The sequence below is a fragment of the Trachurus japonicus genome, chromosome 20, assembly GCF_045865225.1.
Source record: "Trachurus japonicus isolate A0001 chromosome 20, Traja_1.0".
NCBI classification, from domain to species: domain Eukaryota; kingdom Metazoa; phylum Chordata; class Actinopteri; order Carangiformes; family Carangidae; genus Trachurus; species Trachurus japonicus.
The window spans coordinates 16,297,022-16,314,201 of NC_140926.1; the positions used below are offsets into that span (position 1 = coordinate 16,297,022).

Consider the following 17,180-nt stretch of genomic DNA (forward strand, 5'->3'; position numbering starts at 1 on the left):
GATTTTATCCTGAAATTGTCTCTCGAGTGATCCCAGGGCTCCAAAACAACACACGGTGAATCTACAAAATGAGCAACAGGAAGCAGGAAGCATGTGACATGTGAGATACAACAGCATCGGCATTTGACATCCTACCTATCCCGTGAGTTCTCTAGTTGCCCACCAGTGCAGAAAATTACAGTTGCAATGTTGACAGCCTGTATGTAATTGGTGTTGTAAATTTGGGAACTCCAACCCACGGTGGTTTCAAGCAGCTGAATTAAAAAAGCTCATGTGTTCCAGAGTCACGCTCCAAACAAAGAACACACAGCTGAGCCGGCAGCACTGTCCTAAAAGGTCGACACACTTTAACACATTAGGTCAAAGTTGAGTTAAAATCAGCACCTAAAAGCATACAAGTTTATAAGTTAAAGTAAAGTATATAAGTTAAAAATAAGTTAAAAGCTAGCTTAAGAGATAGCTATGGCTAATTTGACCACTTTTTTCAGTCAATTAAACTTGACTCAAAATAAAATAAAAATAGATAGCCTATGGGAACATTTCTGTTAAAAAATGGTAGCAATGACAACAATTAATAAAAAAATTTCATCAAGGAGTCCTGTCCTTAACAATTAAGTAAGTTCTAGTGTATAATAAACTACTCTTTTCTTTTCTCTTTTCTGTTTTTCAGTCTTGCAGACCAAAGCAGTTTGGTGGTGTCCTGTATGGCCCAGCACAGAGCAGGCCGGCTACAGTACAACTGCGAAATGACCAGCCTGTTCTCTAAAATCAATAAGGTTTAATCTCTAAAAGATGAGAACGAGTCTCCAATGGAAAGAATCAACCAGCAGCAGAAAGGAATGGCAGCAGGTGGAGAGTCAGCTCCAAGAAAAGCTCAGACAGAGGGATGAACTTCTAAAAAGGTAGCACCACGAAGAGGCAAGCTCGCACAGATGCCTACATACAGTATCAGTCTAAAAAAATAACGCAAGCACAACCACACAAAGCAGAAAGACTGGGTGACCAGGTGTGGTGCAGGAGTGTAGAAGCAGCAGTTTACAGAAGTGAGAACAGCAGCATGTAGCTCAGAAGCAACAGGAAGAGAAAACAACTGAGAACAAGCAGGAAATCACGAGTCAGACGGAAGAGGAGGAAAAATATAGAAACTGAGATAGAGTCTAAGACAAATGAGGAACAGTGGGGACAAAATGATTCACAACACGGAGAGCAAAACTAAGAAGGAAGAGCAGGTGAAAAATATTCAGGAGGAAGAAAAGAACAAAAAATGAACCCCTTTCCTTCTTCTTTCACCTACCTTACCCACCGCCTTCTCCACATTCGCCTCACACCACCCTCTCCCCTCACTCCCCTGATATTCTCTTTAAAGTGAACTACTTTAATTAAAAGCTTTAAATCTAAACTATTACTTACAGCTTTGTGTATGCACGTTCCATCTGCCTGTGTTTGCATTTCTGAATACAGATAAAGGAGAAGAGCCATGAACCATGTAAGAGTGTTTGTTTTAGATGAACAGATCAGATTGTTGTCTTTCTACCTTTCTAAATGTGAAGTGTTAACGAAGTAGACGTCATGTAGACAACAGAGGTCAATATGTGATTATGAATCTTTAAGATTATAGGAAATACAGTTTTCTTTGGGAAACTTTCTTGCAATTCTGTGTATGTGCCTAATTTTAATGCTTTAAAATGAGCAATGGGTCTGTTTACTCTGACAACAACAAGGAGGCTCAGATATAAAATACCATTAAGATGAAAAAGAAAACACATTTGTCAAATGATAATGTGAATCAACTGTGTTTACTATTCAAAAGAAAAACGTCCACCCTCTCAAAAGTGATAGACAATAATACTCTCCTGTCTACATAGTTTTGTCTGTAGCCGCTCAGTGGCTAAAAACATATTTATTGAAGGTTTAAGCTTTTCTATTAACCTCCATTTCATATTACAAAGTATCTAGAAGCCATAAAACAGCACTCAGGAAAACAAATTTGGCTGCATGTGTTTCATCTAATCAATCCTCAGCTTATCTTCCAATGAGGCGACAGGCTACAGCGCTGAGCTGATTAGACACATTGTGATTGTGCGGAGGGGGAACGATCACAGCCAGAGCCTTTGTCCCGCTGTGAGCCGAGGGTGTGAAGGGAATCCTGCTGCTGCATCTCTGTTATTCCCCTGCTCGGGTGTGTGTGCCCCGTGCACTGTAACTAAAGTGTCTATTTATCTCACTTATGTTAGGACAACACTGCTGACAGCACATATGCGCACTACTATCATGTACATCTACGGCATGTACAATGTATTGTGTGATTTTATCTCTTCAGCGTCAGTGTTAGTGTAACACTTGGGTTCAAGACTGAAGTATCTCTATCTCAGCTATTAAGACGATAACCATGAAACTGTGGACAGACATTGATGGTCCCCTGAGGATACATTCAAATGACTTTTTGTGATCTGCTGACTGCGCTACCATCAGGTCGAGATTTTTTTTTAATGATCACAACAAATATGGGATAAATTGCCATCTGGTAAACACATTCACATTCCCCCTTAGGATACATTTTTAATCACTATGGCGATCCCTTGACGGTTGCAGGGAAAATATCATTAGTTTTAATAATTTAGTTTATGACCAAGCTAACATGCTAAACTACTGTAAGATGGTGAACAACAAGGTAACACTTACAGGCTAAATACTGAGCATTAACATTATCTATCTATCTATCTATCTATCTATCTATCTATCTATCTATCTATCTATCTATCTATCTATCTATCTAGCTATCTAGCTATCTATCTAGCTATCTATCTATCTATCTATCTATCTATCTATTATCGTTGTGCTGTTGGCATGACTACAGACGTAGTCCTGTGTTTTTTGTTTTGACAGTAATGACATATTGCGACTAGTAAATAAACAAGTAAGACACAGTGTGTTGCATAATCATACCAGGGTTCACGAGAGAGACACACTGGGCAAGCCTGCAAGTAGGCAGCTGATGCTGTCTGTCTGCCGCAGACAACCAACACAGACACATATACAAGCTCATGTGAGCACACACACACACACACACACACACACACACACACACACACACTGCATTGCACAAGCTGCATGGATCCATTACACCCCCAGCGGAGGACTGGACAGAAGGCCTGAAGCAGACTCCCTGCACCGTGTCAACATGTCTGTCCACATCAGCAGGGTATAGGGCAGGCAGCTGTAATCTTAGCTAATCCCATGCAGCACTTATGAATGTGGAAACATTATTTGGGATGTAAATGATGTATGAACTGAACCACTCGAGACATCAGCGAGTCATTTTGTCAGGCTGTTAGTGGCTCCTAACTGACTCTCATTTACTCTCTGCTCAACCCCACACAACAACCCGAGGGGAAAAGACACTTGAGGTGAGCAAGAAGAGGAATCACTCTGGAAACAGCACATTCTCTCATTTGGCCTGTGTGTACGGGAGAATATATAATATCTTAACAGAAAAATCCATTATACATGATCTCAGTGGTCTTTTGCAAAGTGTTTGACGGAAAAAGCTTGTTTGCCTTGATCAATCCAATCTTGTCAAGCTCTTAATCACAGCTGTAACAAGGACAAGGTGGTAAAGAAAAACCTCCATAGAAAAAAATATTTTCAGTGCATTAGGTAGAGTACAAGACTCTAAATCCAAAGACCTGCTAAGTGTACCTGCCACATTTTTTGAAAGGTGATATGTGTTTAAATTTACCACATTATACAGTGCTGTGCGGGTGATCAACTGAATGGAAAAAAACTAGTCACACGTCCAGCTTCCTGAAACCAAACACTACTGATCTGTATCTGCTGTAATCTGTTGAAATATCACTTTCCTTTTTCATTTTCTTCCAAACAAAGGCACTTGTTGAGGAGCGAGAAAAGCCAGTTTTAATTGACTTACTTGAGCCCAGGAATGTCCAGTAGATTGGTGAGGCCAGTCCAGCTTATATCCAGGAGCTAGAAGAAGAAGAAAAAATGTGAACCTACCGGTAAAGATGGAAACTGTGATTTTATTTTATTTTTAATTCGCCCCCAACATTTTGTCATTCCCTGCCTCCTGTGTTACATTAATCACTTGGAGTCCCACACAAGTCGTAGCAAAACAATATAAATCAAAAGTTTTTGTGGATAACTTGCTAATGTTTGGAAACATTGCTTAACTGAATATATTGCTGCCATTCGAGTTGTTCTGGCTCACTGTACTGCAAGAACTGAAAGTAAATATAAAATAGACAAACTTTTCCAGAATCATATATAAACTCATTGTTTTTTCTCCAGTGAAGTTCCCCTCAGCTACTGGGCGTATAGGTTCTGTGTCAGTAACACCTGCTAACCAAAATATATTGTATTTATAAAAGCAGCAGAAGCCCTCTAGAGTCACATTAATTTTCAGAGTATGATTAGGTCTGCAGTGTGTTTTGGTCCAAAATTGATGAAATGATTCTCTAGTTTGATCCACTTTCTGCATCAAACTGGAACCTGGTATGTCAAACCTGCAGGAGGGGAAGGGGAGCTGTGAATAGCATCAGCTCAGACCTGGAACGCAGACAGATCCTCCTGCCTCTCAGTGAGCTTTGATCTGCCTCTGCCTCTGAGCTGAAGGAGCAGTGTTTTCTTAATGAGCCTTTCCCTCTTCTCTCTCCCTTTCTGCCCAAGTTGCTTACACTGCAGCAGATGCACTGAGCGCAGCAGGGAGAGGGGAGCACTGCAGGGTTGTTAATGATGTTGGGGGGGGGGGTGCATGTTGTGGGAATGTGGTTGGAGGGACACACCCTTGATTCTCTGAAGCAGCCTTGAAGGGTTATTAGTCTGTGTGTGGAAGATACCCAATATCTGCAAGTTACAGCGACTTAATGTAGGGATTTCCTGCTATTCTCTGTTGATATCATTATAATATAAATGCATTACCTTTGTGTTTTGGGCCGTTGGTGAGATAAAATTCAAATTCAAAGGGACACTTTGACATTTTGGAAACATAAATAAATATTGTGTTTTTGCCAAGACTTAGATAAGAAATCAATATCACTCTTTTGTCTGTGTGCTCAGTTTGAAGCAATAGTCAGGAGGCGTTGGCTTGTTGGCTGGACTGGAAACGGAGAAACAAAAGCCTACCAGCATGTTTTAAACTCACAAATTAACACAATGTATCTTGCTTGTTTAATCTGTGCGAAAAAACGAAAAAGAATCTGTAAGCAAAGACTCCATGAAGTCACTGAAGTCATGGATTTTTTTGGGGGGTCCAGTCTTTATGCTAAACTGATCTAAACATCAGCAGAGCAGTGGTATCAAACATCACAGCAATCCAACAACTACTGCTGAGTGTTTATATCGATTGATTATTCTGGACATTTTCCAGCCTAAAAATCGATTGAATAATTTAAAAATACACATGAATGCATCTAATACCTTGCATGTGTCAGTACATAATTCCCAATATAACCGGTCACTATAGATATCCTCCAGTGCTGGACTCTCCTTTATGAGTCATCACAGTGCAAGACTGTTTGTTCAGCAGAGCAATGAATCTCTTCGGCGGTGCGTGTTGCATCTTTTTATTTACACTGCACTGAGTTTCATCAGTGTGATCTCACATCCAGACGCGGCCAAGACCTCTCATGGTCTGGAAATGTTTCTGTTTCGTTTGGCGCGGAGGATCAGGCCTTGTACGGCACCCTGAAGTAAGTGTGATGACTTATTTGGATTCCACGGTGCACGGTGTCATGACTTCTTTCATCCACAGGAAATTGCTTTTGCAATTTGCTCTTCTCCACTATTTTGATTTAATATTCCTCATCTTGAAGCTGGAAGACAATTGGGATGCAGGAGCGGGTTGGGTGTGTGTGCATGTGTGTGTGTCTGATACATGTGGGACTTCACTGCACCACGATTTACTGACTAGAGCTGCTGTCTGCTCACATCAGCCTCCTACAGCAATATCTCCACCTTGAGCTTTAGCTGAGTGCCTGTTGAAGAGAAATCTGCCAAAGTAGGCCTGGTTTTATCTGCAGCTATTAATAGCTCTGCCATAGTTCCAACGGGTTCTCCTATTTGCTATAAATCGGTCAAACATTTTTAAGCTGTGCGGCAGTGGCTCGGCACAGGCGTTGAACAGGAAGACTGACGACATGTGCACTGGAAAATATTGGACATGTAAACAACTGGCGACGCAAAACGCACACTGTGTGACGTGATGTAGATTATTACACTATGAGAGTGTAGATGAAGTTATTAACCATGCCAGCACTAAAAAAAATGAGATTTAACTCGGGTAATCATCATTTAAAAACCAATTTATGTTTGTTTTATGAGTGTTGTACCATAATGTTTTGTGAGAATATAAAACACATCAAGAACCACAGTGGGTTATAAAAGAAATTCAAGGCATTTTGTAATAAATACAGTAACAGGGTCGACCATGGCATAACTAAGAACGATTAAGAAGAGAACGAGAGCATGCAGTTCAAAATGTTATTATTCTTTTCTAATGTATGTGTCAAATAACAGTATAACACTTCACACGAATGTGTTTCCTGCTGGAAAATATTTAGGAGATGTATTTCATTTCAACAAATCCCAGTTTAATAACCTCTACTCTCATCATGTTGCATTTATTCAGGCTGGGGTGTCGTTATAATTTCAACTGCAGCTCAACCAAACCGTTTTAATTGACTACAATGGTGTCGTGTTATCGGCATGTGGACTTACTGGCTTCTTGAGGAAGAAAAGAGACAGGGCTCCGACGAGAGGCATATCGCCAAGCAACGGCTCCATCACCACTCTCAACACGCCGTGGATCTATGGAAACACAAGGGGCGCACATTGACATACGCGCACGTACACACAAAGAGAGAGCTCAAGGGAACTGACACCACTCTGGCCCTTGACATTCTTCAGCGGTGGAGCCGCAGCACATGACAGGTTGGAAACTCGATCACAGCCTGACTTCGCACCTGCCCCATGTCATCCTCCACCTTCTCCATAACATATTATGACAATTACAGGGATTATGGTATATTGGAAGCGCCAAATGTGTCATGTGGAGCGCCTCACAGCTGCTCGGGTCCACAGTAGGGACCAAAAGATGTTTGAAACAGGTTTCAAGTAGCACCATTTACTTCTGAAGCAATATTTGTATTTTCTAATACTGATAAAGCTTTTAGTGTTTGCATGGAGCTCTTCAGGACAAGTACCGTGACTATCGTTTTAAGATTTCATTTCATCTCTGTGGCCGAGGAAAGCTCAAATCCCAGAAATGAAACACTGGGAAACTGATCTGTCCTTTGTCATCTGCGAGCTCCACAGTAAAATGACAATAAGATGACAGCTCAGAGGCATGAATGATGATTTTAACCACATCTGGATGCCAGACTTCACTCAAAAATCTAAAATATTAACTCTCCCCTCTCTTCTCTTTTGATCAAGCATCAGCAACACATTTTAAATCAAAGTGACAGTGCAAAATCACATTAGTTTCTGTCTCTGGGAAATACTGTCGGTGGAGACTCTGACTCATAATGATGTCACCTACCTACACAACATGTCAGCATTTTCAAACTAGGGGTGGGAATTACCTGAGGCTCCATGATAGCATATTATCAGGACACTCAAGCCATTAGATTAGATTAGATTATACTTTATTATCAGATCACTCTGAAATTTGTCTTGCGTCCCATGACGTCCAAAGTTTCACATAAATAATACAAAATACAAAAAACATACATACATTTACAGAAAGCATAAATGTCACCCCCAAAAGTCACATTCAAAGAAAAACACAAACTACCTCCTAACTCCTCACAACACAAATCCAACATTACAAAGTGTCTTGGTGCAACAGCCAGTGCTCAGTCTGTACATAAACCTTAGGGTCTATTTAGAGACCAAACTCTGATTTAACAGTTTGACAGACTGAGGGACAAAAGAGTTCCTCAGCCTGTTCAATCGAGCTTGTGGAACTGTTCTGTTTGATGGCAGAAGCTGATATGATATTATTGTGATTTTAAACATTTAAAGATATCCTGGGTATTGCGGTAACATATTGTGATACATTGTGATTTATTACCTTTTTGCAACTTAAATTATGTCCTGAAAGGAAAACTTTTTGTGTCTTTGTATTTTCCTTTCTTTTTTAACTATTTATACTGTATGATGTATTATATGGACCTGTGTCTGCAAAAAAAAACCCCCAAAAAACAAACTGTAATTTCCCAGCTTGGGATCAATAAAGTATATCGATCCAAAGCTTTATATGCTAACATCTGTTTGATCTGTTAATGAAGTTCTGTACATCTCACTTAAATATCTTTATACTCGCAAAATTGGATCGTAAAGCACACAGACTGACCAGCGCAGTCATAAAAAATATGCAACTGCGAAAAACTTAAATTTGCATTTGCAATTTATGCAAATGCAAATGCTCTATCGATTTTCTTCTCTAACCCCTTGTGTGAGGAAGCAAAGACATCGTCCATCTTTATATATTGGCTGGTTTGGTTTAATACGCTTGTTATGTGTAGTAATCATAACAATGGGGCCACACAACAGGCTAATCAAATATCTAACAAAGGTCCATTATCAGGAATTGCTTCACCCCACTCCTCACAAGCACACCTGCTCTGTGTAGCGTGCAGCAGCTCGACGAGTGCTGGGACTAATATATTAGTGGCTGATAATGAGCTGCAGAGATATGTAGGTCTGCCTGAGCTACATAATGGGGGCAGCAGGCAACAAATGTCTCCCAGGACCAGACCTCACCGCTAACTGTCTCCAAGGAGGCACACTGATTGTTTTTTTTGTTTTTTTTCTGGCTGCTATGTTTCACTGCAGCTGGAACACACAAAAGCACCAAGGACACACCAGACCAACAAAATACACTTTGTGTGCAGTCAGGCACTACGGAGAGAAACAGAATCGTCCTAAGGAACATGATGCAAATGAAGAAAATGCATTTTCTTGTCACGTCGGTGTTTAAATGACAAAGTAGCTCAGTCTAGTGAATTCATTTTTATATTTACAATAAATCAAAGAAGCCTTTTATAATGTGTATTTTACCAGTCTACTTTTGTGTCATGATAATGTTGAAAAACTTTTCTCTTTAGCCTTTATGTTGTTGTATTTTCTTATCTTAATAGCTCTGTGGGACCAAACTTCAGACGATCCTGAGGGAGTGTGAGATGATTTGTAAGATGGAAAAAAAATCTTTCAGAAATGAAAAACTATGTTCTTGTTTTTTGTTTGTTCACAGCATTGTAACAGCGGAAGTTCTACTGCTCAAGGCTTCTAAATATACAGTGTTTAAACTGAAATGTCTCAGAGGAGAAAGTCACATTTTTGGTGGGACTGCTCACAAAAATGAGACGTAAAGAATGATAGAAATCAGATGTAATCCCTTTATATCAAAGGAGGTTATGTCTAAGAAATAACCTCAGTTATTGGCACCTCATAAGTATGGGTACACACATTCCTCCATCGATGTAGCACAGAATTTAATTTGCCTTTTTAGACCAGGGTGTGATTAAATTACACACATGGATCCCTGAAAGCTTTCTGTATTTAGGCTTTCAATAAGTTGGCATGGTATTGAAAAAATGTTCATCTGAGAGCAGAAAAGATCCACTCTGAATAAATTCAGCAACCTCCTGAACAAAGAAGCCGGTACAGAAAGAAGACCTTGAGGACTTGGAGCCAACAGGACAGACGTTTACCTGAGTTTGTTGTCACTTTCTACCCACTGCTGAGGCCAACACTGCAATCTAAAATGCCAGTGGGAGGATGTCGACAAATCAGACAAAAAGGATTTTCCTCACCTGGATGCTCTTGATGCCAGCTTTGCAGTAGTAGCGTTTGATGTCCACGTCAATCTCTGTGTTGCCAACGAAGCTGGATATGTGACACACAAAATGGTGCATGTGGTGAAACTGCAACAACCCAGGATTCCTTCACTTCAACTAGACATGAACCTAGTTAAATTTAGACATCGTGGTTCTGTTTGATTGATTATCTTAAGGGAATTGCTTTAAATTTGTATTTGTGTGAAATACAAACATAAATCAGATGTCTGATTTATCTGTAGATGCTTGAGGGGGTTTATACTAAGGCTGTCATCTCACGAGGGTCCACTGGGAGTCCCTCTTCCTCTTTGGGGGCCCTGGCACTGCGCCTCTGATCAGAGTGCCACAGGCCATTTATTCAAAAATGTACTAGTCTAACTACATTATTATTTTATTTCAAATCTGCAATTTCTGAGAAATGAGGAACTGTTTCAAACCAGATTCAGAAAGAAGCTGCAGAGGTAAAACAATAATGATTTAAACAGAGGTCAGGGCGGCCTCACCTGATCTGCAGGTCCATGATGATCTGTCGTTTATCCACATTCTCTGAATAAACCTTGACTCCGTTGACCCTCAGAGGCTACACCGCAAAACAGAGGGACACATAACGGCCGCTACACTCCGGTCCATCAACACCACAACAACACCTTAACCCCTCCCAAACCGCCACATGGTTAGCACAAGGTCGACCCCTCTCCCGACCCCCACATGGAAACTATTTATGAAGCGAGCACATGTGTCGGTGACGTGCATGTATGTTCATGTTCGAGCTCCAACACGCCCTCGCCAGCTGTCCGGCTGGCACCTGCTGCTCGTAGTGTTTTACCACAGAAAAAAACACATGATCTACGCGAATGCCTTTGAGGACCACGTGGGAAAAAACTAAGTGATGCTCACTTTCTCTCCTATGTCGATTTTGCTGAAGCAGAAGGTGCTGAGGTGGGCGTTGGATTCCTTCACCGCCGGCTCGATCGTCTCGCGGAATAATTTCTCCACGAACTTGCAGATGTAGGGCCACATCTGCTTCACCGTCTGAGGGGATACGAGGAGAGAAGTGAACTTCAGAGTGAAAAAGAAAAGAGAAAGACTGGTGTCCTCTTGCATCATAGAGCTATTCTAAAGGCATGTTTTGCTATAGGTTGTTCCCAGTGTCTCATACAGGTACATCCCTCACACTGTGAACGATACAGTTACTTTAAAATATTCAAAGTGTCTTTCTGTCTAAGCTAAATCTCGTCAGACTTAGACACATCAAACACCAGGACACCAATACATGAAACTTTGATGCATGCATAGAAACTATGCTGATGTACACTCATGAGGGCCTTAAAATTTACATTCAGCTTGTTGCCATGGGGATTCACATGGGTTAATGCACTTCACAGTGCTGCAGAAGCCAGGGCTGCATGTTAAGCCAAATGTGCTGCAGTGTACAGTGTGACAACGGTCACAGCCCCGGTGGGAAGGGGAGAGAAAGCAGAAGAGCGGCAGACATCCCATTTCCTCCTGATCTTACAAAGCAGAAGGCGAGCTCCAGTCAAGCAGACAAATCCACCAGACAGACGCTCAGCTCTTTACCTTGTTTATCCACTCCACGCGCTCTACGTCTGGGAAGTGAACCTGCAACAGAGAAATCAGAGCACATCAGCTTTATGTTGGTTTCAATAAGCCTGATAATGCAATGCTCTTCAAACTGTCTATTTTTAGAAACTGAACTTGCAATTTTATTTGTGTTATTGAGAGAAGCAAAAACAGACAGAATGTCCGCACACTGAGAAGCACCCAGATGTTAAGGTGCAATTCCAGATGTTAAGGTGCAGAATCGCCCCCTTATCAAAACCAGAAGGTTTATATATTATTAAATGTTTGCCATGAACCAAATGGATCGGATTGCAAATTGTGTTTTAAAAGCACAATGTCAATGTGTTCAATGTCACACATTTTACATGCCTTTTACATAATACATTATCTACACACCCTCTTCACAGAAGTAATTCAACGAGAGACAATAGTTTCTTTCTATTGGGTGTAGATTGTATTTGAGAGATTTCTGGTCTGGAGTTCCTGATTGACGAAAATGAAGGATGATGAAGGAAAGAGAGATGAAAGGGAAGTTTCAAAATACTTCAAACAAGTATTTTGATTTGAAAAACTGATTTTTTGACAGTTTTTTCCAAATAATGCATTGACTGTATGACCTTTCTTTTATCTTTCATTTTCTTTTGTTAGCCAGTATAAATAATGTAACAACAAACTGTAGAGGAGAATGTCTTTCCTCACGAGTGCTACTACATCTCAGCTAGTCTCATATTTCCAGACATATTTCCTCACTACATTTGTGCAGCGAGACTGAGCTGCACTTGAACTAATCTTTCAGAACGACCACAATAACTCGAGCATTGATTTAACGTGAGCGAAAGGAAATGTTTGAAATAAAATCAATGGCGTGCACAAAGGTGTGCAACCACCCTAATAAATAAGAGATAAACAACACTGCCTCCCCATCACACTGAATTTAAAGTGTTTATTTCCTAGTGTGCAAAAGCAGGAGTGTTGGTGAGCTGTAACATGCCGCCTGACAGCTACAAGCAGCAGTAAAAGTGTTTACCCAGCATTAATGTCAAAATGTGGATAAAGCAGTGACGAGAGCAAGAAGACAAGGAACAGAAAGTTGGAGTGAATGTGACAGAGTCAGGCCCACAGTTTGTTGATCCTGTGGATGAGACACTGTTAAGGTTCAGTTATTACACCTGACACAGTGACCTTATTCAGAAAATGTAGGTGAAGGAGGATTCATTCCACGGGACGTATATGTTAGTGCTGGCTCACAAAACTGGGGCTGTGCAGCAGAAAGTGGGAGCAAAGCATCTTAATTATTCAGATGGGTTGGTTTAAAATCAACAGTCATTCAGGTTTATGTCCTGAATGTAAAAATTAACAGTCTGCTTGAGTTTAGACTGCCTATAATCAGCGCGCAGAGTGTTGGAATGTAATCAGGACCTGGAAATAAACACAGCACAAGGGAGTAAAGAATTGATGTGGATCCTGAATAAATTCCAAACATCAGATCGCTGAACAAAGTAGACAGAATTTGATTCGGCTGAGACAGACACAATCTGTTTGACAGAAGTGTCTCCAAAGGGCTGCAATAACCCAGACAGTCTGACTCTTCCAAACAAAACCCCTTTCAGAAAAATGAAATCAAGCTGAGTTTTGAAAGCAGCCCTTTGGCCTCTTTCTAGATGACTGTGTCCCATACAACACACTGAAACATTCTCTGTGCAAGTGAACTGTGACATGTATAATGAATCATGCATCTAATTTTATTGTGCATTTCTTTTACGTAAAAAAGTAAGACAAGTGATGGCAGAACTGTGGCACTGTTTCTATTATTTTTAAAGGGATAGTTCAACTTTTTAGCAAATTGGCCCATTGCCATAATCCCTATAGTTTTAGGAGTAGGTTCGTTACCTTTAATTGTCGGTGCAAGCTATTTTTAGAACGGCGGAGCAGAGCGGCGAGCTGCTCAGAGCTACGCTACGGAGGCTATTGGGATTTTTTGGTTTCCCTCATCAAACTCATCAAATACACAATCCAACAACTCCAAAACACTCTCGTGGACAAGTTGTGACCTGCACAAAACTACGCTATGAGATAATAACGGAACTTTACGAGACAGAGTTGTTTCCGAGGTAAATTCATGCAAAACCGCTGATGCGCGTTCCTGTCGAGGGCAGTTTTTTGGCAAGCAGTCTCTGCATTTGCCTCAAAAACAACTCCTTCTCGTAACGTTCTGTTATTATCTCATAGCGTGGTGAATGTGCAGGTCACAACTTGTCCACGAAAGCATTTTGGAGTTGTTGGATTGTGTATTTGATGAGTTTGATGAGGGAAACCAAGAAATCCCATGAGCCTCTGTAGTGTAGCTCTGAGCATCTTGCAACTCTGCTCCGCCGTTCTCAAAATAGCTTGCACCGACAATTAAAGGTAACGAACCTACTGCTATGACTATAGGGATTATGGCAATGGGCCAATTTACCAAAATGTTGAACTATCCCTTTAATCATCCTCTGCTCTTTTTACATGTTAAAGAAGAAGAATACCTTCTTTACCTGGTTGGCAGTGTGTGTGTTTCCCTTTATGTGTTTCATTGCTCGTCTGGACTGATATACTGCATATGGTCGACTGCAACAGTCCAGTTTTAACATAATACACCATCAGAAACTACTACCTCAGAAATAAACAAGATAATTGAATTAGTATCTCTCGCAAAATTTACAAAAATGATCCATTGTCCTCTTTGTAAACTCTGGGTGGGCAGCTGGGTTGCACGGGATAGCATGACATTTTATAGATGTATCAAACAAAATGCAGAGGAGTTTACATGGAACTTTCCCTGATGCTTGCGTACAATCTTGACTGGGGTTGAGCAATTTTGTTGATCAGTTAATATCCCTGTCAGGCAATGTGTAATTTATTTTTTCATGTTTATTCTTGTGTGACATTTAAACTAAAACCCGTAAAATTACTTTCAGTGTAAGTAGCTGCTCCACAGGGCAGCCAGTGACTCACCCATGTGTGAACACAGCTCAGGACGTAAACTCGAGCGGAGAGGAGTGCACTTAAGAAATGGAAGTGTGGGAATCGGGGCAGGGCACTAAGAAGGGCTCTATGAAAACAATGCCATCTCTATCAAGAGTCAATTCTGCCTAGTTTGGAGAAACTGGCACTTGCTGAGATTTTAAACTGAAGAAAATCTCCACCCCTCATGACAGTGCAGCATTAATGCACCGACATGTGCTCAGCTTTTTTGTCTGAAACCGCTGCTTGTCATTAATTGTGAAGCCCTGGGTGGTGTTAAAGTAATTTCCCGTGATGACCATGCACAGCCACCACAGGCTGCAGGCATGACCGTGGCTATATGTAGTGCCTGGCTTGCTGTTTCTATTACAACCCTTGACTCATGACAGAGGTGAGCTGAGGTCACTCTATTTAATACCTCTTCCCCTTGAGTGGGATACTCTTGCTCTACCCTATCTAACTCCACCACCTCAATGCATCCTCAGCAAAATAAGCTTTTAGCTCTATCATTCTCTAAACATGAGAATGCACTGAACACCACGGACCAGTTGAGCCGTGAGTCTGGCACAAGTCTGATATAGAAAGTCTTGTATTTATAGTTTGATAAGTTAAGCAGCTGAAATTTGAGCACTAGAGTTTGTGCTTCAGTCGAGCTGGATTTTGCGCTTGGATGGCACTCGGTAAAGTGAGAAGGTTTTAGTGAAAATAAATCTCCGCATTTCACTCTAATTTCCCGCATAAAAGATACATGGTGCACTAAAAAATGAAATAGGGCTTCTTCACTCAATCCATCACTGTCTAGTGGACTTCCACAGGAGTTTGCTTGTGCAGGAGTCAGCACGTTAGTCTGAGGATGGGTGGATCAATATGGAATATAAATAACTGTAGTATTATCACTGTATAATCTCTATTAATCTAGAGGCCAAACAAATATTTCCCTTGATACCATAACACCTCTCCCTCCTGTCGTTCAAACCTTTTTGAGGACACTAGTTCTGAGAAACGTCACACAACATCTGGCTGTGGGAGAAAAATTACAAGTTATTTCAATATAATGCCATATATTTTGTTGCGCTTATCTATTATATTGTTATAATCTGAGTTGTAGTTTGTGTGTGGCACAACTTTGTCAAATGCAACCAATAATATCTCACTGATTTACATAGCGGAGCTGCTGAGGGTTCATGAAGAGGTCTCAGGACATTCCCCGAAAACCACTGAACTATTTATCCTGACAAGGTAAAGTCAAGTCACTGTGTTATCTAACATTTTCGCCGAGATAAAGCGTTGCAGTAATGGAGTGGGTTAACTGCAAGAGAGATAGCAGACTGGATCCCAAAATAACAGGGACCCTGTGGGCATGTTTCCTTCCCCAGTGTGGTATCTGGTTTACCATTGTACCCTGCTGTATTTAGACTGGGGCTCAGTCTAATGTCACTGCTGGGGGGAACAGCTGCTCCATCACAGCTTTACAGCTCCACCATGCTCCTCCTGCTTTTGACAGCTCATTGTTGTGGTTTTTTCCTGGAAACTCAAAAATATTGTTCACAAAATAACACCTCACGTGGCTTTCCAGGGAAACAGCTCAGCTCAGACACAGTGGACATTTTTTATTTACTGCGTTTGACGGATTGACTTACCCATGCTGGTAAATCGGAGGTAGTCAGACCCTGTTTGACACTTATCTCCTCCTGCTCAAAGAAAGACAGAGCTCGGCTCAGTCTGCTGCTCTTCCCTCCTGTGTTCCTCCTCCACCAGAAAAAGATAACCAGTCCAATCAACAGCCAACTGAAGCTGAACTCAAAATAGCCCAAAGCATATATAGGGAAAATCAGAACAAACGTTTTGACAAAGTGGACCCAGGTCTGGGTCAGCTCGCCGGTGGAGGACAGGGGGGCATCATCAGGTATGTTCCCCGCTGAAGGAGGAGGAAAGTTGGCGCTGGGCTGAACGGGGCTCGGCGCAGTGTGCCCATTCTCCTTAGGTGAAGCGGGACTTGCATTGTGTGAATGGGCTCCTCGTACAGCTGTCATGCTGTCCCTTGACATGCTGCTTCTGCGTCCAGGAGTCCCGTTTTCTTAAACTATTAAAATGCCGATAAGGTCGATGTGACTCGGTTCCCATGTGCGAGCAGACCGCGGCGGTTCCGTCAGGGCAGGGAGCCTCTTCTCACGTCGGCTCACCTGCGCACCAGCCCATTGCACTGGAAACAATCGTTAGCATCGACAGCTCTGGTTTCCGTTTCGACTAAAAGCTAAGGACTGCATTCCCTTGATTAAAACGAGTCTGCTGCTGAGCCAGTCCAATCCACAGTGAGAGCAGGAATGGTCATTTCCAAGAACGCACAGGCACCTTACCCCACAGTGCGCTCCCACCTCACTATAATATCTATGACCCAGCTAAAGAGAAGAAACACCGCCATCTTGTGCCTACTAGAAGCAAACAAGCCTCCAATTTGTCGAATTAATACATACTAACGTCAATGTGCTTTTAAAATGCCGACTATAAACCGTATAAAAGACAGCAAAAAAACAAACATGTAACACGTCGTATTTCAAGCAAATTCAATATAACTGCTGCGTACCTCTAGCTTGCTGCTTGCTTTCTGCTTTCAAATACTAGATGATGCCAGAGCAGTAAAGATAGAAATGACGAGCACGGAGAAATCGTTCAAAATACAAATATTATTCGTAGAAAAATACTGAAATGAACACAAATGGATACATGTGGAAATTATTATAG

The 17,180-nt window shown here is 41.4% G+C and overlaps 1 protein-coding gene across 5 annotated transcripts in view; it reads right to left on the reverse strand.

Moving 5' to 3' along the window:
- Positions 1-16,773, reverse strand: part of esyt2b (extended synaptotagmin-like protein 2b) — a 28,968-nt gene extending 12,195 nt beyond the window's left edge. Inside the window, exons 1-7 of one of the 5 annotated variants that reach the window (XM_085762762.1) lie at positions 16,079-16,773; positions 11,436-11,477; positions 10,755-10,889; positions 10,361-10,437; positions 9,834-9,906; positions 6,733-6,822; positions 3,929-3,984 (exon numbers count right to left, since the gene is read on the reverse strand). In XM_085762762.1, the coding sequence (XP_085618888.1) occupies positions 3,929-3,984; positions 6,733-6,822; positions 9,834-9,906; positions 10,361-10,437; positions 10,755-10,889; positions 11,436-11,477; positions 16,079-16,486 (881 nt within the window). In that variant the 5' untranslated portion in view covers positions 16,487-16,773. The remainder of the gene's footprint in view (positions 1-3,928; positions 3,985-6,732; positions 6,823-9,833; positions 9,907-10,360; positions 10,438-10,754; positions 10,890-11,435; positions 11,478-16,078) is intronic. The other 4 variants (XM_085762760.1, XM_085762759.1, XM_085762758.1 and 1 more) reach the window with 4 other exon arrangements.
- Between the last annotated feature and the right edge of the window lie 407 nt (positions 16,774-17,180).